The sequence below is a fragment of the Colias croceus genome, chromosome 18 (genome assembly GCF_905220415.1).
Source record: "Colias croceus chromosome 18, ilColCroc2.1".
NCBI classification, from domain to species: Eukaryota; Metazoa; Arthropoda; class Insecta; order Lepidoptera; family Pieridae; genus Colias; species Colias croceus.
Window position 1 is genome coordinate 1,176,720 of NC_059554.1, and position 27,246 is coordinate 1,203,965.

The window sequence follows — 27,246 nt, forward strand, 5'->3', positions numbered from 1 at the left end:
ATTTGTTGTTTTCAAATTACAAAAAACAATAAGTTAAAATCTTAGTGAAACTATCAAAAAGGACAATAACAGACAAAAGTATATCTTACCTATAAAAATTATGCTAATTTCGCAGAAAGAATATTATGTAAAATAAAAAAAGACGTGTGGCACTCGGGGATTGCCGCGGTAAAGTTATTGCATAGCATGTCTTCAAGCCAAACCTCCGTGCCCGTCGGAGTGGGGAGCGTGAGGTTTTTCGTTACGCAATTTCTGGATTCGGTTCCCGCGCTCAAGACCCGCGATAGCAGCTATGCAATAGCTTAAAAAATACTTTTTAAGATAGCCTTTTAAGTCAGATTTAAGTTTCACTTTTTCTACGTACGTACGTATTACCTACTATTTCACTAATTCTCAACATTACGATTAACATTTGAACTCGAGTTAATCATATATAAGTATAAAATTGTAAATCCCAACGCAGGCAAGCCAAGCTCGTTAAGGCCTATAAAATTTTATGCATTGACTGCGGGGGGCGAGCGATACGAGAAATCTTCGAATTACCTGTTGATTTATTTTAAATAATACGAAAACTTTCGATTTTGTCGTATTTTTAAATGCCCTTTGTCCAGCGGTTTCATTTGGCTTGTCAATTTTGAAACGGATTACAGTTAAATTCAATTATACTCGAATATTTTTGCAACTTTAAAATGGTGAGCCTTTTTATTGCCTTTTTGTATTCTAAATGATACTAGTTTATAAAATAGTAATATTGTTTTGATAAAAAAACATAATCTTGTTTACAAAGTCTTTCCAATGTTATTGTACATTTTATATTTCTTATATACCGCATTAACTGCAAGTATGCTTTTTTCATACGTACTTATGTTTCCCATACATACATACACAATAGCTATCATAATTATAATTATAATCCATACACATAAAACGGTACGTAAAAAAAGGCATGCCAATCGCCCGCAGAGCCTCCTACGCCTAGTAGCATCAACCGGTCATACCAGGCGAGCAGTAATCCGAGGCACTGTGTGCGGCCTGTATTTATGAACACCGGCATCTCATGCGACCCTGGTACACGCTCGTAACATTATACCTACTTGTTGTGTGATTAATCCACTGTTTGTCCGTTTGTGCGTCGGGCCTCATATTTCAATCCGATAAAAATAACCTCTCCCTCACTGTGACGGCTTATAAAAATTTCTTGGGAAATTCACGCGTCTCATAATATGACCATTTTATTCAAAATAAAATTTCTCACGGCAATACCCATATTGGCTTGTAAAAAAAGTAAAAATACACCAGTGTCATCGGCCTTTGATCGCTCGATATATGTACGCCGAATCGATACAATCAATTTGCTTTTATTTTTTGGTTTGCATACAAAGATTTTTAATTACGGCAACCCAGAGACAAATCAGTCAAGGTTAATGACGTTTCAACATTAAATGCATTCTTTCGATAATCCATACCATAATTTTTAAGATAAAATCATAAAATAAACAGTAAAGTTCAGACAGTAATTAATTTTACCAAAACATACCTAAGTTTTATGTGTATATCATCAACTTAATAATTATAATTACGAATGCGATGGAAAAATTTAAAAACAAAATTTCCCTCCATTTGATATGTCAAAGTCATTTGACAACTATAATGACATCCACATCGTAATTGCCAGCATTAAAAAATATGTTAATTAGTTTATCTCTTTATAGCGAGGCATGCATGTTGTAACCAAGTTGGGATAATTAAAATAAAAACTATGCGTAAGGTGTTTAATGACACTTTTTGCTATAAATTCAAATTAGGGTTAATTAATGTAATTAAAAAATATAAGCGCAAATGAGAAAAACAATGTAGGAATTCGAATAAAAATAAGGGCCGAGTAATTATGTGATAGAGAGCTTCCTGAGTTGAATACTTAATAACAAAACAAATACTAAGCTTAAGTTTTAGCTGCTAGTAATTTTAATTAGTAATTTATCGATGAATAATTTTTACCACTTACAAAAACTGCCCTACAATTAAAATGATATCTATGTATATTTACTAGTTATTCACAAATATCCTAAAACGTATCCTTTCTGTTTATGGAAATACATACTTATTTCAGCCCTATCAATCTTTTCGACATAACAAGTTTCTACTTTTAGATAAGATTGACAAAATCTATGCTATATTTAATTTAAAACTCCTCAATATTATACATAATTTGATACATATTGCAAACTCTCGAAAGCTTCGGCATTACACTATTTGCCCCTTAAAAAAATCTGCCATACCTGATTGAAGTAAAGCTTTGACATCAATACTGTGTTACTACTTGCCCCAAAAAGTAACAAAATCTGCCACATACCCGTTCGAAGCAGTTCCGGCAATCACAATATTTATATTACTAGCTGGTTCTTACTCCTAATTGTTATTTGTAATGTGATTGAGCTGACGTTACTTGAATACTAAGAGGCGTTATTAAAACAATTATAGTGTCGTAAATCTTTTGTGTGCTGTGCATTTTTATGGCTGTCTAGATTTCAAAGAGCTAACGGATTAAGCCGGAACAATTAAGTCTAGTGGTAGAAGTTTTTGCTTGTAATAAGTACCTACAGTAAAAACTATTCACAAATACATAGATGAGAAGTTAGAATAAAGAATATAGAGAAAGTTTGTGGAGTGATTTAAATCTCCTCTTTTTAGGTGCAACTGACAGACAAAAATGTAAAATCAATTTCTTCTTTATCATGAAATATAATTAGCAAATATTATTTCACTATTATGCATATGGTAAAGTGTGTGTGAACCGAAGTTTCTTTACAAGATTTCCAAAAAGATAAGATTTTGTAGCAACTGTAGTTTATAGTTCTATATTCTAGTCATCAATCCAAACGCAGCGTTCCGCTACTCATCTCCCACAATATGTCTCATTGTATCGCCGATAGATACGACGACAGTAATTAGAGCCTCCATAAAATATTGTTGGGCAAAACAAATGGCACACATAAATCAACGACACAATTACAACAAATTGGACAACAAATAACGAATTTTGGCAATCTCCGTCGAGCACTTTACGAGTCCTGTCAATTGTAGATATTTAAGCATTCCACAAGATAGGGGAAATAGGTATTTGGCAACAATACATCGAGGAAATCGTATCGCGACAAACTTAAGAGGACGCGACTGCCAAAATTTTAAAAGCTGGCAACACCACTTCTAATGTCACGTATCCCGCGTCCCCAAACCGTTCAGTCCTGACGTCAATTTATTGATTTAAAGTTTTTCACGCGTTAACCTTTATTGTTGCGTTCATCGCGATAACTGTTGTTTTACCATAAATTATTTACAAGCTATCACGACTAACCAATAAAAACATCTTAAAATTATACAGCGCGCACGAAATGTCAAATCTCCCGCCGAATCCCATTCGCGCGCTGTCATTAATATTCGAATAGATCTTTAATTGAGCAGTCATTATCTGTGCGATCATAAAATGGCGATTTTACGATAGAGGGCGCGCATTAGCCGTAGTCGCGGGATAAATCAGGTGGAGCACAAATATTACTGTCAGTGGGAGCGTCATAAACGCCGGGCGTTTTGCAATTATTTATTTCGACTGAAATAACTTCGTCGTAAATGCAGTTTTGCAAATAATCTACGGTATTAGCCGGATTGATGTTGGCGCGTTTTCGGCGCGTCTTGTGCATAAATACGCGATTATATTTGTCACGTAATTAGGGCTAGGACTCACGGCCGGCCACGCTAAGCACTTGACATAAATTTAATATGATTGAAGCGAGTTTATCAGATCCCGGCTGGTGAGTGCATCAGAAACGCATATACCTACCCACAATAAATATTCAATTAGTTACATATATATTTTTATGGAACGTAAATTATAAAACACATTGTGTAAAATAATAATAATTATAGTCGCCAACTACCTACCAATAATTTCATGTCGCATTAGTTGGTACTAAACGATAAAAGATTGTCATAACTTGTCAGTGGATGCCGGGTCTTAACCGTCATGTTAGCCAAATAGTAATTGCTACACTGTTATGTTTTCCTGGTACTTGTGCTGGACCTTAATTAAGACTTAATTTATGTTACATGGACATCGCGACGCAAAGTCGGCTTGTTGGATGTGATAATTTGTGAGATAGTGGCCGGCTTTCGTTTACAACCTTTATGTCACGTGGAATTGGCGCAGAGGCAACTTTTATTGTTTTGCGTCATCCTCTTCCCCTTGCGGTAAACAAAAGTTGTTTGTATATTTCCAAAAAAAATTATACTTCTAAAATTTTTTCTCCTGGCAGTTTTTAATAAAAAAAAAAATAATAATCAGGCACCATAAACAATCTAAAATTAGAACGCCATAAAAAAAGTTTGAATTCCGAACGCAATTTACACTCCTATTTTATCTGTTACACCATGGTTTCGATGCATCATTGAGACAGAACAAAATGACAAGCAAAAACTCACAACCGAAACGGGCTGTACGCCCACCTCGTTACGCGAAGTCATCTTCCTTTAAATATAGCACCGTTGACAAACGCGTTTGAACTGTTAGCAGTCTATTTTTGAACAAAGATTAAATAGAATTTTCAGATATATTATTTTGTGATTAATTCCTTGGAGATATTATTCATATCATTCAGACATTATAATAGTGATGCACGAATTTTATTGTCTTTGCAACACTACCTTCTTAATTTCTACAATTTGTTTTACGGTTTGAACAAGCCGGTAAATACTAACGATTAATGGTTAAATAAATAATAAAATATACAGTTACATGCATTTAACAAGCTCGTCTGATTTCTGTACGTTTTTATTTTCACCTAAACGATGTCGCGACGGGTGTTAAAACGTAAATTTATGTGGAATCCCTGTGATTTATGAGACGTCCGAAATAACTGTGACATTGTTGATGCGATCTTTATCTTAAGCAGTTTCTTGTTTTAGGAACTAATTAAACACTCACAAAAGATTTGCTTTCATGAGCTTTAGGATGGGTATTTTTAATCTGTGCTTGTAATTTCTATTTTTAATCTGGACTATATTTGACATTCAAAAAGTTTTATGACACCTTGTGTTTTTGTTTTTATTTCATGTTTCATATTCCTTTTATAAATCTAGATAAAGACAGAGTATTATGTAATAAAATAAACTTTTTCAATCATAATTTAATATAACGAGAATAAACAATAACACAAATAGGCCACCTGCTCTATATGAAAGTACCAGGCTACTATAAATATTAAAGAGATGGCGGGCGCGCGTCGCATTTGCATACGATGTTCAATTACGATCCTGGAGTATGGAATGTATAAGTAGCTCTCATATTGTTATGCTTTTCGGGTACCACCTCTATGTTATTTTTTTAATACTAGATATATCATCTACAAACAATAATTAAAAAAAAAGAAATAAATGCCTACATTAATACTTTTTTTTTAACTAGATACATACCTACCTACATATAGATATGTTTTTTGATAAGTATAGTATAGGTATATAATATGACTTCAAGAATAAAATAATATTTCAGAACGTAGATTTGAAAAGAAGATAAGCTACATCGTGTAGAAAACAAAATGCATATTTTTCTGCCAAAGAAAAAATATGTAATAAATGACATATGAATATCAACGCCATCTGCCGGCAAGTAGCGGTATCTGACATCGAAAATCGATTAAAGTTCCGAATTGTTATTCTAAAAGGCGTTGAGCTGCAGGCGGTTTAATTTAAATATTCGAGAACAAAAATGATTTATCCTGCGGCTATGACAATGTTTAACTACGTGAAGTGAGATTGACCGCAACTTAAATATATTTTACTATGCTTATGTTTTTTTATCTATGGTCACTTGAGCTCACATTATCTTTTTTTCTAACCAGCCAGTCACAACTTGCGGTTACGCTGCGAATAAAATATAACCTTTTTCGTCATTATTTATGTGAGAATGAAAGATGAAATAAGTGTATTTACAACGAGAACTTGTAAGCTTGTCTATTGTTTTTTAGACGCTCGATTAGGATTTGTCACATCTGACATAAGCGTCCACAGATTAAACAATATTATATCGGCTTTACTTTTTTGCGCGCACAATTTTCAGCCAGCATTATTTCGCGCCAATCTCGCAAGCTCATAAATCAATAATCATCCACAGAGTATGCAAATAAGGTATTATAACTGCAATATACAATCGTATTGATTAAATGACATCACGTATGGGTAATCTGTGTGATTATTTCAAATCACCGACACATTACATTAGAGGTAATCTCGTGTAATGGCGGCCGTGATCGCCTCCACTGTTAGTGTTGCCAGTTATACCTGATTGTCCCGAAATGTGGGAAACGAAAGACAATAAAAATTATGGGGACTTAAAATGTATATTGTGCTATTAAATTCACATTGTAAAGATAATGGGATTGTTGTTTAAACGTTTATCTTTTCGTCTGTTATAGCGTATTTACATAAAACGAATGTCTCTTTTATATATTAAACGGAATAAACTTAATTTTGAGGTTATAAATACATAGTGCATGGTTTTGGAATGTTCAAAGATATTTAAATATGTGATTTAATGTTAAAACCGAGTGTACGTTTTGCGTAAAATTAAGATATAAGCGATTTAAGAATCTTCAATTACATATTAAATGCAAATCCGGAGCCGTTCCGACAATTTATGTCGTAAGCCCACTTCATTAAGAGTTTCCTTAAGGTTAAATGCTCAAAATTACTGACACATCATTTTGTAGCGCATTAAAAATATAACTGTCGTATAAATTGGTTGCGATCGTAAGAGGTCTTGTAATTAATGGGATACAGGACAAGTTATGCACATTTGTCGGCTGGTAACACTGATTTTAGGCTTACCGCAACCTGGCAACACTAAAAAAGAAATGCAATAACACGCATGTCAAGGAGCAAAGTTATAATTTTAATCTTGTCAAATCCCTATTTTTATTAACTCGCTTCGCGATGTGAAATAAGAAATCGCATAAATTCGCAATTTTATATCTGTTATGATATCCGTAGGATGGTTTTGAATGTATTTATAATGCAAAAATATGTCGGAACTGACGCCGCACGTGCGTGGGATGACATATCAGCCATTTTGATATGCTGTTGTGACATTTAACTTGCTTTTTATGCAATTACCTACAGCTTATTGCACTGGACTTTTGAAAATAATAAGATTTTCACTAACTATTATACAATGATTTTACGATTGTTATCTATGTATTTAGGTAGAGCTAATTTTGGTAAGTATGAATTTATTTTTATAAAAAAAAATAACTCAGTATTTTTATTTAGCTGTTAGAATCTATCAGTAATTCTTCCAAAGAAATAACACTTTATGTTCCCAAACGCATTTATTAAAAAGCGATTATTTTACCATTCCCAACAAACTTCATTTGTAAGTAAAGATAAAGCTATCCATTCACAACACCTCTAAAGCCTATGCCAACACAACATGACTCAAACATTCACAAAATACCACACATTCCCAATCTATCGAAACCAGTTTTTAACAGCATTTGTATTAAGTAGATGGCCAATTCAAAAAATCACTATAATTTTGTCGGAGTAAAACTATGAGCTGTCAAAATTGACGTCCGTAAATCATCTGTGCGTTTTTTGTTCTCTAATAATTCCGTTAAGGGCTTTTTAAACGGAATATTTGGAATAGCTGCCGGTATGAATCGCCTTTATTGGAATTTAAATGGCCGGCATTAAAATGGATTATATCATACAATTTTAGAGGTATTCAATCGCTTTGGTTTGTGCGTGATATGGATATAATCTGTTATTATATTAGGTATATTGTGGTTTATGATTATGCTGGTGTGATTTATTTTTTATATAACTTGATACGTATTATGAAGTTTAATGCGTCAGTTTGTCTGTTTGTATATGGGCAGTAAGTATAGACTTACTGCCGATATACAAACAGACATACTAGACAACATTTTTTAAAGTGTTTACGATATAAATTTTTCGCTATCATTTATCATCACCACAAAGTTCTCTCTTTGAAATTGTAGGTAAAGATCTATGTTGTAACCATATTGGTAATTGGCACTCAATATCATCAAATAGTTCAGCGCTATTTCTTACACTTCAATACAACGACACATCACATCACAGATAAAAAAGCAAAAGACAAACAGAAAAAAAAACAGAACTCGCTAGAGAAGATTTATAATTCCCTCACGATATTCATATCTCGACAATGAAAAGCATAAATAACGAAGCCCGAAAATATCTAAATCTAAATTCATTGGTCCCGCCTGTCCCGGGCTACAGTCGAGCAAACAAAAAAAGAAATAAAACGCCTGAGACGGAAAAAAGTACGGATGGATGGAGCAAGGATAACATTTTTAATTTTGTAATTTGGACTATTTTTTTGTGGAAATATAAGTGGCTAAGGTGATGAATGTTTTAGATTCGATCATTATGTCATATGTGACAAAACAATTACCTATGTTGATTATATTGCCCGCGGCTTCGCCCGCTTTGACTTAAACCTAATCCATACTTAATATTATAAATGCGAAAGTAACTCTGTCTGTCTGTCTGTTACTCAATCACGCCTAAACTATTGAACCAATTTGCATGAAATTTGGTATGGAGATATTTTGATACCCGAGAAAGAACATAGGCTACCTTTTATTACGAAATATGTACCACGGGCGAAGCCGGGGCGGACCTCTAGTAAATTATATATTAAAACCTTCCTCTTGAATCACTCTATCTATTAAAAAAACCGTATCAAAATCCGTTGCGTAGTTTGAAAGATTTAAGCATACAAAGGGACATAGGGACAGAGAAAGTGACTTTGTTTTATACTATGTAGTGATAATTTATAGAGTAGATAACTGAAAAAAGCCTTATAACATTTCAATCAATAATTCACAAAGAAATTATGTCTCATAATTGGTTAAATTTTGTCATTAAAATATATTCCCTACTTATCTTAATATATATAAATCTCGTGTCACAATGTTTGTCTTCAATGGACTCCTAAACCACTTAACCGATTATAATAAAATTCGCACACCATGTGCAGTTCGATCCAACTTGAGAGATAGGATAGTTTAAATCTCAAATCGTTTTAGAGAAAGCGGGCGAAGCCGCGGGCGGTAAGCTAGTTGTTTACTAAATATTTCAGCAGCTGCTTAGAACTAAATAATTCAATAATTCAACAACAGTAATTTTATCTATAAATCAAAATACCGACCAAATATAGGTAGGTATTTCATTTATATAAGAACTAGCCTAGCTATGCCCTGCGGTATTACCCGCATTGCTTCGCTCCTACTGCTCTTAGCGTGATGATATACCTATAGTCTGTGCCTTTCTCGATAAATAGACTATCTAACAGTGTAATATTTTTTTAAAACTGACCCGTGGTTCCTTAGCTTAGCGCGTTCAAACAAACTCAGATCTATAATATTAGTATAGATATCTCCAATAGTCAAACAGCAAGCCGAAAAGCCTTTTTTATACATTTCATTAGATTTGTTTCGTACGGGATTAGAAAGGTCCCGATAAAAGCGATGGATCCTGATTTATGTGGACCTCTCGGTGTAATTAATCTTCGGATCTTCAGGTGACTCGGGTCTGACTGTCAGACGGTTTGTTTCGTCTGGTTATTTTGTTTTTGGTCTGGTAAGTTGAGAGTTAGGATGTTCTGCACAAAGGAGATAGGAAATAGTACAAGATGAGGTAAGGATTTGGGATATCTTTGGCAGAAGTTAGAAGTCACTTAGTAAATACAAATAGGATAAAGTAGTTAGCAAAAAAAAGTTACTTTGTAGTAAGATGAAGTTAGGTCTGGCATGTATGATATTGGTTTGTTAAGTTTTTATAAAAGTAAACTTTATTTAATAGGTATTAAAGGTAACTGAGATAATTATTCTTATGATATTGATATATGCTAATACGCAATAGGTATTCCTTATGATGGCTATTTATTCGACAGAAGACAAGTGATGCCCAAAGCAGGTGCAATAAATATGAACTTCAAAACAACTCAGAGCTGAGACAACTTTATTGGTATTAATTGACATTAATTTTCAATGCCAGTAATTATGATAAGTGATTACTATAACATAATATAGTAGAGAGTGATCATAATCATAAGTTGGTAACGGTTTGTATATACAGTTTTAAAGTGCCTACTTCATCCCTTATGTTTTTAATGTAAATACAAGTTAAAGTATGCGTAAAATGTATATTCCAATTACGAACAGAATGCAGACTCATCTAACAGTGCAGAAAATAATTACTCATACAGAGAATTAAAATGTTTATTTATCCGCTAAACATCGCCGCCGCAAGCTTAAGGTCACTACCAGACGCGGACCACGTGCGACCTGCCAGTGACAGCTCACAAAATTAGTCACGTGGCCGTTAATAGCCCCTGGGGTGGCTTTTTTCCCCAATACCCCGCTTGTTTACAACAGTTGGTAGCTATCGATCGAGCCCCGTAACTCATGTTTGTTTGAGGGGCGGCCGTTTTCCATCGATTTTCCGGTAGGTACGCTACATCTGAAGGCGGCGGCACGTGTGTGTGCGTCGGGCGCTCGGCGCGCACTGCGCGATTAGCGGCCGGCACCGCGCCGCCCGATTGGGCCATCCATCACCCGCCCCGCCGCCGCCCCGCGCCCGCCACCCCCGCCCCGCCGGCCCCGCAAACCTCGACCTTACCGCTCTAACTTAAGGTCCATCTTGCGATCGGAGGGCCGCGCGAGGCGTATTTTTAAGAAGGATACTTAGTGCGTTATATTATTATAAGTTTTTTTGTAGCCCGCTCGTATGGCGGCCGGGTCGACGCTCTACTCCGGTTATGATACGGAATGCTTTGAGATTTTTGATTGAGGTTTTATTTTATTTGGCGCGACGGGCCGATTACATTTCTCGTATTCGTGTACGTGTTTTTGTTTCGCATTTCATTGTTAACGAGATCGATTTTAACGATAAGGGAGCGTTTAATGAAGTCGTGGGTGTGCCGTGACCTGACACTAGCACTTGGCCGTTTTTTAGTTTGGATTCGCCCACCGATGACGTCACGAGCGTGTCGGTCCGTCTCACCGCAATCCGTTAGCCTCCTACACGCTACGTACTTTTCGGTTTAAAAGCTTTCTAATCTCTCAAATAACTTTATCATTTTCGATTTAATATATGGCCGCTATTAAGCAATACACGGTTGACATCGCACAAAAACTGTGAAATGATTTATAAAATCTGTCAATTCTTATTCGAATTTGGTAGGTAGGTAATATTTAGACAGGGCAACACTGTTGACGTATTGGCGACCAAGATTCCAATTTCAAATTTCGAATTCGGAAATCGAACTGTTTGCCGCAAAAAGCCTTCGAAATTTAAAATAATTGATGGTAACAAATTATTGGTATCTCTTAATATGGTCCATGGTGGTCTCTGTTGCGTGCGTCGGCAATTTGTACTGACCTGACCCGACAAGTATGCGATTATATGCTAATATTGCACTCACACGGTATTCACTAACATACATATTTATCTTTCTTGTTTTCTGTATGCGTTTTTTGTACTGGATTTTGGTATAAATCTAATTTTTAGCTAGGTCTTTGCTATGGCAAGTTCTTTGTTTACAATGATACCAACGTTAGAGTTAGGTACCTACATCATTTTTAGTTAAGTAATCAGTCATCATCTACCGCTTCTAGATACTTAATTATTTTAGGATTTTGTCAAAAATGCATCTTCAGTAGGTACCTAGAGTTTCTAGGTATACTTAAGCCTTATGTTTTTACAGTTACTAGGTATTTCCAATGCATATATTAAAACGTTGATCTGTCATAAAATAACGCACAACAATGTTGTTTACTTATTACCTACTTTATTATGCAAATGGCGCATAAAATCTATTTCTATAATCATTTAAAATGCCAACAAAAAACGTTATCTCGATATCAAGCAATCAGCGACCGGGTTAAAGGCATGTAATTCTATACGAAGGAACAGGTTCGCAAATTCGTATCTACATCGGATAGGTGAACATACACACAAACATGTATATAGTGGTCATTGGCTCGGAGAGTGCAATTTTCGCACGACCCAGCAACTTAAAAGCGAGCGAAATGAGCGCTTTGAGACCGCTAGCTAAAATGCATCTTTGCACCGGCGCGCTTTGGTACCAAGATGGAGATTACGCCGCGCCAGACAGAAACGCCCTTGTACCTCCGTAATAGGATATACATTAGCGTGCACCAACACAGTCGCTTAAGACGTTCAACAATGCAGCTGTCGCTAACGAACACCGATTCCCGCTCTAATTTGCGGACATGGCGAACGATCGATCTTATTGGAATTTTTGAAAAAGGAACGCGTTATGAGCCGAGACACAAATTGAGCAATTCTCTGCTCACTCGCTCACTCATACGCCTGTCTCTATCTTCTTATTTTGAATTTCATCGTTAGGATAATAATAATATTACAATAATTAGCTTACCTAATCCATGTTACACACGCGTGAAGCTCTTTATTCGAATTGTTTTCCCCTTAACTTGGCCACGATATAAGATGCAACATTGAGATTAAAATATTTTAAAGCTCGCACATTCGGATAAGTACGCAATGAAATGATTTTATTCTGAATAAAAGTTAAAAAACACACAATCCTAAGTTTTATGATTCATCCGATATGTACCATTTTATCGATCTTCAAAGATAAGCTGCAGAAACGACGATAATAATGATTTTATAGGTTCATAATAACTTTACAATCCATTTAAGAAGTTGCTCTTAAATAATCCTTGTTAGAAATAGATAACACCATAGATATGCCGAGCATTAAGTAAATTTGACAATATTTAATCGCCTTAATTATCCTTTTTACTTTTATTACATCGTAATTTATGGGAAAATCATCTGTGGAGAGCAACCCTGACTCAGCCTAAACATTCCAAAGCACGTCACCATAGTAACGAAAGCTCACATCTAAAAGATCGGAACTACATAAAAATGCAACGCAAAAACAACTCTACTACTTAAAACATAAAAAAGAATATCGCAGCGAGCGCGCAATGAAGTTATAACATAAAATTCGATGGTTCCGCAATCGTACCGGCAATAACAATGAAACTGCGACCTTAATATAAGTAGCTAAAGAGCTGTTTCGAATGTGTCTCATTCAAGGCGCGTAAGGAATTGTTTTATCTCTTTCTCACGTCGTAAAGACATATCGTGCGGTCCCACTCCGCCGATCCTTTCTTGTTGAGGACGGAATCGATAACCTAGTACTGTCCCTTTCTCTCGTTTTTCTGAACGCAGCTCCACTGTAATCCGTCTTCGGCGTTCATTGAAGACGTTAGATAAAAATCGGAATTGTAACGAAGCCGAATAAATTGACTCCGCTCCTTCCGATTCCATTTCTGATTTTAGTACTTTATTATTTTTTATCTGACGTCTTGTATTTGTGCGCGGTGCTTTTGATCGGTCCTGTTAAGCGGATAAACTTATGGTCGGGTGATGGATGGGTCTTTGGATTTTAAGTTATGGTGGATTTTAGGAAATTTTATGTCCTCAATTTGTCCCTTTTTATGTTATTGTTAATGCTTTTTCGAATAAAGAGAGCTGAATGAATCTTAATATTTTGCACAACTACACCATATTATATTTTACAAGTAAATGTTTCAACTTTGATCGCGAATTTATTCCCTTACAAGTTCATATTTACCTAAATTTTTCACGTACAATCGACCGTATCGTATCGATGCACGGTCAAGTGAGCATCGTCCGTTAATTGATTTAGTGTAATGGAAACGGGCACTGTTACTGACGTATTATAATACAAGCGAGATGGATGATAACGGCGCGTACAAGTGGAAGTGAGATAGATGATCTATTTGTGCGGACATTGTAGCGTAGCAAGTGCATTTCAATGTTATCGTAATTGTTGCTCTATGCGTATATAGATAGAGTTTAGGTTAGAACAATGCTTCGGTTACGGGTTATTGTTATGAATGGGCCGGTAGATGGCGCTGCTATATTGATGTCATATTTATTTGACAGGCAAGTGTTTTGTATTGAGATGTTCGGTTTTTTTAATCTAAAAATGCGCATAGACACTACATGTGCTGTTGACTTTTTGTCTCTAATTGCACTTGAATATTGCTGTTTTTTTGTTTTTTTACTATAATTAGAGCTTTCTGAGCTTTTCTCTTTTACGTTCAGGCATTCATATGAAGTTAAAGATCGGGTATGTACCCGTTCCGTTTACATAAATGGAAACAAAAAATTACCAATAAATTATGATAATATACTGAATGCTATAACACCCATTAGCCAAGAGCTTTTAATCTTTTAGCTTTTTCTAATAAGTATGTTTTTTGTGAAGAGTACCTATAAGCCTACTAATTAGTTAGTTTTGACCAATAAGATAATATTGGTTATATATTTCTATTATGCGTATATTACTTATTTTCAAAAATAACAGCACCTACGTAAAGTGGCTCTTTTATATTATATTTCTAATAAGTTTATATTTTATTTATTTCAATCATAACAATACTTAGATAAAGTGGCTCTCCTTTTTTGTTGATAGATATTTTAATTTTTGAAATGCACTACATGTTTAATTTTTAATAAAATGTGACTATATGTAAGTCATTAGAAGTCTTGTTTCTTTTTCTTCTCTGATATATTAGAAGGTAGGTACATTTTAAAATCACGATTTAAATAAAAAATACAAATTACTACAATTACTTACATAAACTTTTACGGATAATCTTTGAACAGATTGTAAATACAGATTATAGCAACTTGAAAAATTTTAACATAACAAATGACTTCGAACAAATATTTGTTTATCACAATATGTCCTTTGCTTTCGACACTTAGCATCTAGCTGTCATCGAACCCACTGTATGCGAGATCTTTCAAATCACCGCCACTTAACGCGTTGACAAACGTTTGTATTAAATATTTAAACACTTCATGGTTGATTTTTGTTATGATAAAAGATTTGTGCATACAAATCAAAAAGTGAAACGTTTTTTTTTTTTAAAACGATGTAGTTTTTAGTCTGTGGCTGCAATAAAAAATAAAATAGCTGGCTGGTTTCATCATTCTAAATTTGAACTATTCAACAAGGGACATACAGATGTGTGTGAAAAGCAAAATTTGAAATTACATTCGAAATTTAAATCCGATTGGAACAAGGGATTTTTTTCTTTTTTCTTAGCAGCCTGTACACATTTTTTCATTCGTAGTGTAGATTGAAGATTGTATGAAGCCTGTACACAGATTAATAAATTCGAAATTGAAAGTTCTACGGCCGATATTTACCTGGATACTCACCGGGGCTGCCCAGGAACACTGACGAGTAGACGCGCCGCGCTACGTCCGGCGGGGAGGACCATTCACGCCGCGACGGGCACCATTTGCCTGAAAATATATGGAAATTTTAATTATTGTTATACATGTCTTAAAATATAAGAATTTCATTTTAATACTTACGATTTATATAAGTTTTATCGCAATGGTTTTAAAGTTAAATCAAAGGGTCCGTCTTCATGGAATTTTTAGGTATTTAGTCTTCTAAGTTCAAAGTTAATTTTAAGTTCAGGAATTTATAAATAGTCTTGGAATTATATTGTAGCGCTTTATAAAGATTTAGTAGGTACAAAAAAGTTTACCCTAAGCGTGTTATAAGTTTTGACATTAATCACAAATTGTTGAAGTTTTGTGTTTTGACGTTGTTAACGTGAAGAATCGTCATGCGTTTGCAACAAATTGGCAATACAATGTCCCCAACGCAGTCTGATAAAAAGCCATTACGACGCCTGCTAATGTCCTCCCAGCTACAACGTTTTTTCAACCGAGTTCGGGGTTCGATTCCCAAGAAAAAAGCCGTTACATTAAGCTCTTCCCGCCTATCTAATGGATTCTACCAAGTCTCTCAGGACCAAGGCGTCATTACGCAAAAAACACGACGAAAAAAACGAAAAATACTCAACTAAAAACACCTCCTGGGAGCGCAAAGGTGTCGCCACCCCTAGTCCTTTTCCCCAAAAATAAGGGGAGGCAATATCATACACCATTAGCAATTTTCCTACTTTTTAACGGTGTCACACTGCATAAGTATATTATTCGCTGCGTAGGTAATAATGTGCATTTTTTTATACAGTCGCATTCAACGAGTTTAATAATAAGGTAGGTACGAATACAAACAGAGCTAAACCGAGGGCAAATACGTGATGTTCTTTTTAATTATTTAATTGAATAATAGCTCCATGGTAGTGCAGCATTTTAGTGCGGGCAACACTGCGGGAGGCGAGCGGAATGGAATTTTGAAAAGAGAACTCGACCATAATTTTCGCTCGCGTTATGTACCTTTTTTGAAATTCGTAATTCGAACAAAAGCGCGGCGCAATGGTGCATGCATGATTGATAGCGCGGCGATGACGCGCGCGCCAAATGAACATTCGATTTTTAAAAAAAGCCCTTGACCTCCGCTGTCTTTGTATTACTTCTCTTATCTGTGGTTCGTTAAAAACGGGAATGGCTTTTGTTTCGCGGGGGACGTAAAGCGGTCGTTGAGGAAAGCGAAAATTGCCCCATCGCGTCTAAAAACAAGTTAACGCCATAAACAAATACTAAAAATCTTGTAAGCGTAAGGCGGCACTCTAAATAAGAATTAAAGTAAAATTGCTGAGGTGTGACTCCCTCGCGAGGGTAAGGCGACGATATTCATAAGGCGAAAAATTATAATAACCTGCTGAATATCAGACTGGGGTGCGGCGGTGGCAACTGGCAATACTATGTTATTTATAAAGCGAGACCTCGTGTTTGTCGAGGAAATTGTCTAAATATGCCCTTACTTGTAACTCTGAGACGCGTGACGATGTATAAATACACCGACAGCCATTTTGTGCACGCAAATTGATACGATTCGCAGTATCCTAACGGGATACACGTATAAAGCGATTGAACTATATAATCTGAAGACATAATTTCATAAACAATGCAGATACAAATCTACAGCAATTATAAATAAAACAATAGAATTAATGTATTTCTTCAAAACCTATTTTGATCCGAACAAATCTCGGCTTAATAACAGGCCAGTACCAGGCAATCATAAACACCCAGCAATTAGTTGTTATAATGATAACTGTTAATTATTATTGTACGTTCCCCTCGATTTTTGTTAATTTTGACGCTTCAGGTGTTCTTTTTGTTATTGTTAATTAGTTTTGTATGTATGTGTAATTTTTGTATTGTTATGTTTATCGTTTGTTAACATTGCCTTTTATGAACGAATTATAAAGTCCTTGATTATAATTTAAATTTAGTTAGTTTCTTGATAACGTTAATTGTCGAGTTTTAACTAAATATGTATTAGTTGTGTGTTTAAATTGTTTTTAGGTGAATACTTCATTAATATGAGGTTAGCTGTTACATTTACATTACGTTATATTTTGACGATTTGATTTGCCCTATGGTGTGACTGACCCGGGTTTTTACGCTAGTAGAGTGAGTACGATTCTCATGACCGGAAAAAATAATGTGTCAGGAGTATAGTGTTTTTCTAGCGTCTGGGTGGTCATGTGTGTATTATGAATGTATTTGTTTACAAGATAATTATTTGAAGTACCTTTATCTATTGTGTTTTGTAAAATACGCGGAAACTGTTTAGCCTTTTTATCAATGAGCACTTATTTTTACAACAGCAGGATTCAAACCCGTGTCAAGACATCACGTATAATTTTTTAACAATAAATTAAAATACTTTAAACATGTCAAATAAATCAAACGGATTCAAAGGGCAATAAATATGTTTGGGATGATTTAGTGAGATACTAGGAGATCAGCACCTGCTAGCATGTAGGTACCTGCCTAAGGGATGTCTCCGTTCACACAATAAATCACATATTTAAGACGCCGCACGGTTATGTGACCCTAGTAAAGGTTTTATGTGTTTTTTGTTTATTTTATTCTTAATGCACGGATATGCTAACCGACCGCGCTGATAGGAGAGTTATGTTTTTATCTATGGTCACTATATATTATATGCGAGTTATCGAATTACCTGTAATTATCGTTTAACTGTATTATTTTAAAACTTTTTCAATAAAGATTTTTTAAACTTTTTACAATTTTTTAAACCTATCAGTGGCTTATAATAGTAATTTCAAAATAATAAAAACTAATTTAACATCTGATCCCGCATAAAATTAATTACGAATTACCTAAAAACAACATAAGTAAAATGCTCTTCTACATTTAAATAAAAAACAACTTATCTCTTTAAAAAACCGTCCAATCAATCATCATGAAATAACCAGTTTACATTCGTACTAAGTCATATTATTTTTCTTCCACATAAGTAAATTTAAAAACTCCAAAACACATAAAAAAGGTAACCGACATCGTAAGGTATATGAAGCAATTTTCCTAATAGCATAGGAACCGGTCCCCTAGGGTCTACGGTATTTATATATACCTCTATATTGTACCCAATTATTTATATCCAATAAGGAACCTTTAATTTTAGGTGCGTAGTTTTGTAGGTTTTGGAGGACAGTTCGACGAAAATGCATAGAAAGTAATGTACGAATTTCTGTCTTGATTGATGCATAAGTATTATTTTGTAAATAAAAAAATATGTGTGGCACTCATTACATTAATCTAATTTATAACTGAATCGAGACGGCATATCTATAGAATGCATATACCTACACATAAAACGGATATCAGCAAAAGAGCAACGTTAACCAACGTTATGCTGAAATTCATAAAATCATATCGCAGACTAATTACAATAACAATAGACGCAACCTCAAATATCATCCGAGCGTAAAAACAATGTGTAATAAAAAAATGCATTTTTAAACGCGAGCTGCCTAATTGCGCCCGCCCTAGCCAGGGCGGATCCGCCTTACTCTTAAACCAATAGAAATAAACGCGAATATTGTCCGACTGCCCGATGTCTTTTACTGTCTTATTGAACATGATATACGTGGCAAGAAAGGCTCCGTTTGTCAGAGGAAAATGGGACGTCTTCCCTTCCGATAGAGCGGCGAATGCCTTGGGCGGAAGCAGGGTCGATGGCTCGCTGAGGGAGGCATCCTAGGTATATCATCGTAGGTACGAATCGATAGTCTATGTGCTTAGGTGTCTGCTTTTAGTCGGTGTCAAAATTGCTTAGCTCATGTTCACTTTGGAATTCGAGAGTCGCCGTTATGACGATATTTATGCGAATTTGTTGAATTGTAAAAGTTGGAAAATAAAACACATACTTAGTTACGTACCTACGCGCTTTTGCAATTTGGAATACACGAAAGGAGAGGGCATTTAAACTTTTCAAATTAGAATTCTTTGTAATCCAAAAGTCGTTGTATCTTTTGATTTGTTGCTATAAACAAAACGTTAGCTGGAAACATTTATACCGAGTTTAGAAATGAGAGAAAAAAATATTTCAAAGAGCCACAAGATTACGTTTCAAAAAATATGAAGTTCGTTAACCTCAAAACAAACATGGCGCTCGTCCGGAAGGCTATCCATTACGGCCTGACAGCGGCACGTTTTTCAGCACCGCGTAGTTTGACAGCCGCTGTCTCCGTTTGACAGCTGTCAAACTCGACCTTGACACTGTCACGGTGACAGTTCATCGATCACGGATGGACTGGAGTACGTCACTATATGCCACGAGCTCTGACGTGCCCGCGTAATAATCATGTAAGTAGAAATATAGGTTGACATTTTTGTCGACCACATGTTGAAAACTGTAATTTAACATTACCTCGTCAGACAGCACATTCCACGGCATTTAACATTTATTCATTCATATTTTTACCTAAAACGTAGCTTGACAAGTTATTTTATCACAAAAGAGCCTCCTTTCTTTACTCTGGTAAACTTTGAATACTAACATCGTATTCCTATAAAAAAATTCTTCTTGACAGATTTGACGATGACTGGCTATTGCAACATCTATTTTTTCTCCTATCTTACAGTCAGTGAAAGGTCAGTTTATGGTATCACCAGAAGATTATGGATGTCTATGGTCCATAACATGAAATATAGTCTATGTCCATTAACAACAGTATAAAAAGGTAAATCAGACATAATCGAATAGCAGCAAAGCACCCACGGCATAGTATTAAGTATTCTGTGCCCAAGGCTTAACATTAAGCACAACTTTATAATATCTCTTCCTAACTCTACATTTAGCTCTACTCCTAACAAATCTTAAATTACGACACTACACATCAACAATTTCATTCACAGTTCACATATCCACGTAAATGAAACCTTATTCTACTCCACACACACCTCTCCAACTAGCAAAACTCAAATTTTTACACTTAATATAAAAAACTAGCTGTGCCCCGCAGTTTCACCCGCATTGCTCCGCTCCTGTTGGTCTTAGCGTGATGATTAATCTATTATAGCCTTCCTCGATAAACGGGCTATCTAATACCGAAAGAATTTTTCAAATTGGACCAGTTGTTCCCGAGATTAGCGCGTTCAAACAAACAAACTCTTCAGCTTTATAATAATAGTATAGATTACAACTACATCTACTGAAAATCCAACACACAGGTGATAGACTCCCAAACTAGTGTCCCAAGTCCCCGAATGAATATAAAACGCTCAGATAAAGGTGGGGTGTGTAATGACGTTTTGATGGCCATCCACCGTTTACAAGTGACTCGGTAATGTGATTGACAGGGGGCAGAGGGCGTGGTTCATTTATTTAATTGTTTATCGTACTGTGGATTACAAGCGTGTTTTTGTAATTAGGTTAGAACATTTGTGGGTTTTTGTAAAACTGTATTGTCGTTGGGAAATCTGCAATGTAACTTTGAAACATGATCCATACTAATATTATAAATGCGAAAGTAACTCTGTCTGTATGTCTGTTACTCAATCACGCCTGAACCAATTTGCATGAAATTTGGTATGGAGATATTTTCATACCTACCATACCATACCTGAGAAAGGACATAGGACAGATTTTATCCCGAAAATCCCACGGGAACGGGAACTATGCGGGTTTTTCTTTTACTGCGCGGGCGAAGCCGCGGGCGGAAGCTTAGTAGACTATAACGAATCATGGGTTGGTTAGCTACCTATTGCAATTAATAAATGCTCCAAGAATTAGTGTTATATTAATTCTGCTTGGTATATCAGCCTCTCTATGTCCTAGACTACCGTCTTTACTTAGGTAAGTATTTTATAGTATTTAAAGTACCTTAGGACTGTTACATTATTAAGGCACAGGAACCATAGTAACAGGAAGGCCATGTCACGCGTTCGTTACACAATAATTACATTTCCCTCGACAGAGAAAACTCAGGAATAATTCACGTACAAAATATCTGTGTACGCTTGTAATAAAAAAGGGCGAAACACCAGTACTGAATTGTGCCAGTCACTGCTAAACTCCAGTTAAAATTGCACTTTATGTGTGTGGTATAAAGTTTGAGATCCCCTGACCTGTGTTGAATGTTTTTTCGATTATTCATCGACTAAGAAATTACCCTCATATTCGAAGCGGGTATATTTTTGGCTGTTTAGATCAAATGTATCAGGATGTATGAATTTGAATTTTACAGTATTTAAGTGATAAAACTATTGACGCAATATTGTTGCTAAAACTGGATTTTAAAAAGATAAGTCTGCATTTTAAACGTCAGATAACTTTTCCGGTCTACTTCTATCAAAAAATCGAAAAAAATTCGGCTGAACATTTTCCTCACTCGCATAAAATAAACAGCCATACACTACTTAGTTACTGTTTCATCCATGAGCAAAAAGACGGGCAAAAATTTTCAGCCCTTCAGAATTGTAAAACCGGTCTTCAACTGTCTACATATTTTCAATTTCATTCAAATCGGAGTTATTCTTTAGGGTGTGAAAGCGGTATAAGAAGACAGACATGCACTCATAATATTAGTATGATTTAGCATTTAATTAAAAACGTTTAAAGCTTGCCAGGGTCATCGGCTCTAAATAATATCGTGCTGTCTTCGCGTGACCACACAAAATTAACTATCTAGTTCGGTGGAATTTGTATGTTTGTAATGGGAAACCTCCGTGATTGAACGTTTGCGTAAATGTGACGTTGAGGTGTCGGGGCCAGTTTTTGTGGAATAATTAATTACCTATGTTTTGCGCTGTCGTTTTATAAGCTGTTGAAATTTTTAGATATTTGGCACGTTTGAAACTCGAATCTTAGAAAAACAGGTGATAACGTTTCCTGATATTTCGTATTTGTTTGGTCATTTGTATTGTAAGAACGGCTAGACTGATATTGATGATTTTTTTTCTCCCTTAAAAAAACTGAAATTTTCTTTAAAAATTCGAAGCAGCTTTAGTTCCTTTGCCTGCATTTAATTTGTTTTTAATACTAAGTCAATATCTAAATTACCAGGCTCTCAGAAATAGGAAATAGGTTGTAATTAGCAGCATCGACGCGTGCTCACGACAGACGCAGCAGGGAATCTACTTGATACGCTGTGTTCCTGGTACAGATTGATATTGCTTATTTAGTTTAAGATTGAAAGCCATTTTAAAAAATTTAAAAATGGCTTTTAAAAATTTAAAAGCCATTTTACAAATCGCCATTTTATCAAATAAAAAAAACATAGATTGATTCCGTTGAACGCGAAATATCATCAAAATGTGTTTAACGCTCTATGTGAATTAACTAACAGACGTGATGAGAAACAATTATATGATTTACCTATATTTATTAAAATAATATTATATTATGTATTATAAATAGATACATTTTTATTTGAGCTTATTGTATAGAATTAGCAATTTTCAAAACATTACATACCACAAATCGCAAATGCCGTAACTAACATTTCAAAATATCATTTAATTAAATTTTTTCTACACAAATTCTAAATTCAAACGTATTTTTATAAACATTTCAAATTTGGAACCGTATTCGAACGCCGATGGCTCGACGGGAGAGGGCGCGGGGAGGGACCCTCTGTAACTAAATTTTGAACTGTCACGTAGATTAATGATGCCAGGACGGTGCGATACGCGCTAATGCGAACGGATTTGTGTGGATAAGCTGGATTATTTGAGTTTATAATTATTTTTAGTGCTTTTTTTCTTGATGTTGAGAACCTAGTTCTGTATTTCTGTAATTCTACGCCAAACAAATACAAAGTGCATTATATTATGATCAACAGCAAAAATGTATTTTCCTTAATACTTAAAATGAAAAGCATCTATTTTGATTACAAATTATCTTCTTCTTAAATGAAAATATCCTTTAAACAACACTCAATTAATAATATACCTATTTAATGTAAAATTATTTGAATAAAATAATAATGATAATCTCTATTATTATATTCTCAGAATGAAAAATATATCTAGGAAATATTATTCTAATCCAAGGTAGTTATTACATCTTGGTGTAGTCTAGGAAATAGAATGTAATTATTTAATGCATATATCGTGACTGAATAAAAACTGAATAGCGATACAAGTTTTACATTTGGCCCACGATTTTACATATTTCTAAATGATTGTTAGGTTTATGATAATTTTTGTCTATTTCCATGATATATTTATACCTATAACAAAGTTAGGTGTCTTCTTCCTTTCTTTTACCTCGAATATAGCTTGAAGTCTATGTATATTGCCTATTGCTTCTGGTAATAACTATATTTAACAAAAATCGGTATTATCATGCTATATAGTTTTTTAATTAAATATTTTTAACGAAATTATTACCTACTAGATTAAAAACAAAATTTGCAAAACTGACAAATCTTTACATAGCTCTACCGGAACAAACACAAAACAATATATGAACACAGTTCATTTTACGTCGATTTATACTGTAAAAAAACAAATAACCTTGATCTGAAAACACTGTGTTCTTCCGAATTTAGGATTTCTGATAAGTTATCCAATATCTAATCTTGAGATAACTTCACGTTTGATGGATCACTATTGAGAGCAAGTGTATCTTACGAACAATTATTACAAGACTCTAAAGTCTAAAACGACATGAGAATAGATTTTAATTTATTTTATGTAGTATACGACTATTTGTCTATTTTCTAGTATATGATATTGTATATACCAACTATATAGATATTAAAGTTTTCATTATAAACAATATTAGTATAGATAAGTCCTAATGTATAAAACTTTTCCGTTGTTAAAGAAAGATAGATTTTATCACCATTAACTGATTTTGTAAGGGCTTGAAATGGAGAATTTAAAGGTACAACTAACAAGTTACAACCTTTGAGTAAACCTTCCAGACGTATCTACAGACTGATTGAAACTTGTTACAATATATGGCACAAAAGTTACCTGATTTAACCGATTTAAATCATGATTTATGCCTGATACAGATAATGAAAATATAATGAACATCCACAAAATCTCATCGTCGCGAGGGGAATGGATTTCGGAAATCGATTGCCACCAAAAATATTTACGTATACCACGTGTGACGCACACATGAGGACTGTGCTAGACTAGCTGTTGATCGCGGCTTTTTCTGTGTTTTCTATTGAGTTATTTTTAATTTATGTTAGCATGGTACTACATGTATAAAATGTAGAGTACCATGATGGTACTGTACATTTTCTTCCATTCGCTTACTGATTACGAATTTAGTGAAATTTAATATGCAAATAGATAATAACATAGATTATCATAAAGGCTAAAGTTAATAAATCAAACATTAATGAGATACGACTTTAAAACATTGTAGAGTCAAAAATATAAAAATGACATATAACAGCACTAAAAGTCAAGAAAATCACGCTTAGTGTTGCCGCTCGATAGTCCACTATCGATAGTCTATCGATTAACTATCGATAGTTGGGGAAAAGCAATAGTATCGATAGCACTATCGATACTATCGATAGTGTCGATACTATCGATAGTATCGATAGTCCTATAAGCGTAAATACTATCGACACATAGCAATACCATCGATAGTATCGATACTATCGAAGCTCAATATCGAACGAACTATCGATACTATCGATAGTGTCGATACTATCGAAGCTCAATATCGAACGAACTATCGATACTATCGATAGTGTCGATACTATCGATAATATCGTCCCATCGATAGTGACCTTTTTCTCGATAGTATTGCTAAAAAAAAAAATTAGGGAAAACGATCCCACAAAACAACAGGAAAAAAAGAAAGTCTCTTTATTACAACGATTAAACCAAATACTAGTCTTAACTTTTAAACTGAGTCATAATATGGGTTGGTGGCACTGACTGACCCATTATACCAAGAAATCGTGAACAATACTATTGCACAATTTACTACTATCGATAGCTCAAAACTATCGATAGTATCAGTACTATCGATAGTATCGATTTTAGTTGCAATATTCAGTAGCAATAGTATCGATACTATCGACAGTATCGATAGTATAGCAAATACTGGCAATCAATACTATCGATTTTATCGATACTATTGCAGTTCATCAATAGTATTCCATGATTAACGCTATCGATAGTATCGATAGTATCGATAATATCGATACTATCGATAGTGCTATCGATATTCTGACTTATTTTCAAGGTCAACTATCGATAGTCAAACTATCGATAGTTCGGCAACACTAATCACGCTTAATAATATCAACCATACAGATTTAACTCAATTTGAAACCATAAAGCAGCTTAATGGCTCCGTTAATTATCATTATAATTTTACTACGCGTATTATCGATTATTTTAATTTATATCGACACCAGACCATAAATAAACGGTAAATAACCAAAAACAGTCGTCGGTGCGAAATTTATCTGTCAACACTGGCCACACTGAAGCCGGTGTTGCCATTAGATAAAATATTCCACATTATAAATAAAGCCGTGACCTATCCAACACGTATAAAAACATCCAAACCACTATAATATAAATTATGAAAAACATTACACATAGCCACACGCGCAGTTAACGTCATGACGATCAGCTGATCAAATATATTGCTACTATAAAAAGTGAAAACACTAACTACTCGCCCCCCTATCCCTGTCCCGCTCGCACGTTCGGTTCGTCGGTACGCGGGAACAGGACGGCGTGCTCCGGACCGCGCCGTCGCGTAAAATGATATATTAATGTCAGCTGCGTTTAGGACCTCGCGAGTCTACAAAATAATAGATGGTCACAAATAAATTACTCCACTGCATTTCTGAACGAAATTCGGGCGGCCGTCGACCTCGACCGTGGCGCGTAAATCACGATTGATATACGACTTGCGAAGGTCGCCATCTTGGATTTGGCGTTCGAAATTTGAATCTTCCACCGATATGGCCGTTTTGGTACGTGTCAACGCGTTTAGCGCTGCGTGACTCGAACGAGCGTTTACAACAACACTGTTATAAATGTTAAGAGTCGCCTTTCTTTCGGTCATTGTCGAGTCCTGCAGCTCGTTTTGTTTGCGAAATTGATGCATAAAGATCGTTTTTGTTGCGTATCGTATATCGTTGGGTGTGTTTTTTATTTATATTGTTTAAAAATTTCTCTTTCCAAGCGCCACATATGGATGCACTTAACACAAATTTCCTGTAAACACCCAGTTCGTTATCATAACTACTATTGTTAAGATATAAGTTATGACTGTAAGGATCTGATAATGGGACGCGAGTTTACTTCGTTTTTAAGTTTATTTTTCAAGTTATTTTTCGCGGTTATGCAATGTTTTGAGTGCTTCACGATGAATGATTTATTTTTGCTAAATAAGATTAAAATCAGTCGTTAAAATTTGTTTATGCTAATTTTGCCCGCAATTATGGACTTTCTTATGATAATATACAATGAATTTGACTATAAAATCTAATCAAATAAACCATAATTCAATATGTTCAGAATTCTATTCAAATCCGTCGAATATTAATTAATGAATATTGGCACAAACAATTATAGTAACTGATAGACAAGTTATAAAATAGCTTTTATAGTTAGGTTAGGTAAGTTATAAATAGCATTTAAATTTTCAAATAAAATAAAGAGAAATGCATTTATGCTAATAGGTACTTTATGTAGCAACGGTGTCGCTTACGCCATTTTTAATCTAACGTCAATCTGTCACTATCTGACGCCATCTTGGCCTGATGCGCAATTTATGATGTTTTTTAAATAGATAATAGAGTAATTAACAATTTATTTAATTATGGGAACGGTTTGATTTCTATCAGTGTAATATTTTAATTATGGTGAAACGTATCA

General features: G+C 34.8%; 1 protein-coding gene across 6 annotated transcripts in view; it reads right to left on the minus strand.

Moving 5' to 3' along the window:
• Positions 1-27,246, minus strand: part of LOC123699986 (homeobox protein homothorax) — a 244,097-nt gene that overhangs the window by 93,805 nt on the left and 123,046 nt on the right. For 3 of the 6 annotated variants that reach the window (XM_045647060.1, XM_045647058.1, XM_045647056.1), the window contains exon 9: positions 15,352-15,438. In XM_045647060.1, coding sequence (XP_045503016.1) covers positions 15,352-15,438 — 87 coding nt within the window. Of the gene's footprint in view, positions 1-15,339; positions 15,439-27,246 lie in introns of all 6 variants that reach the window. The other 3 variants (XM_045647059.1, XM_045647057.1, XM_045647055.1) reach the window with 1 other exon arrangement.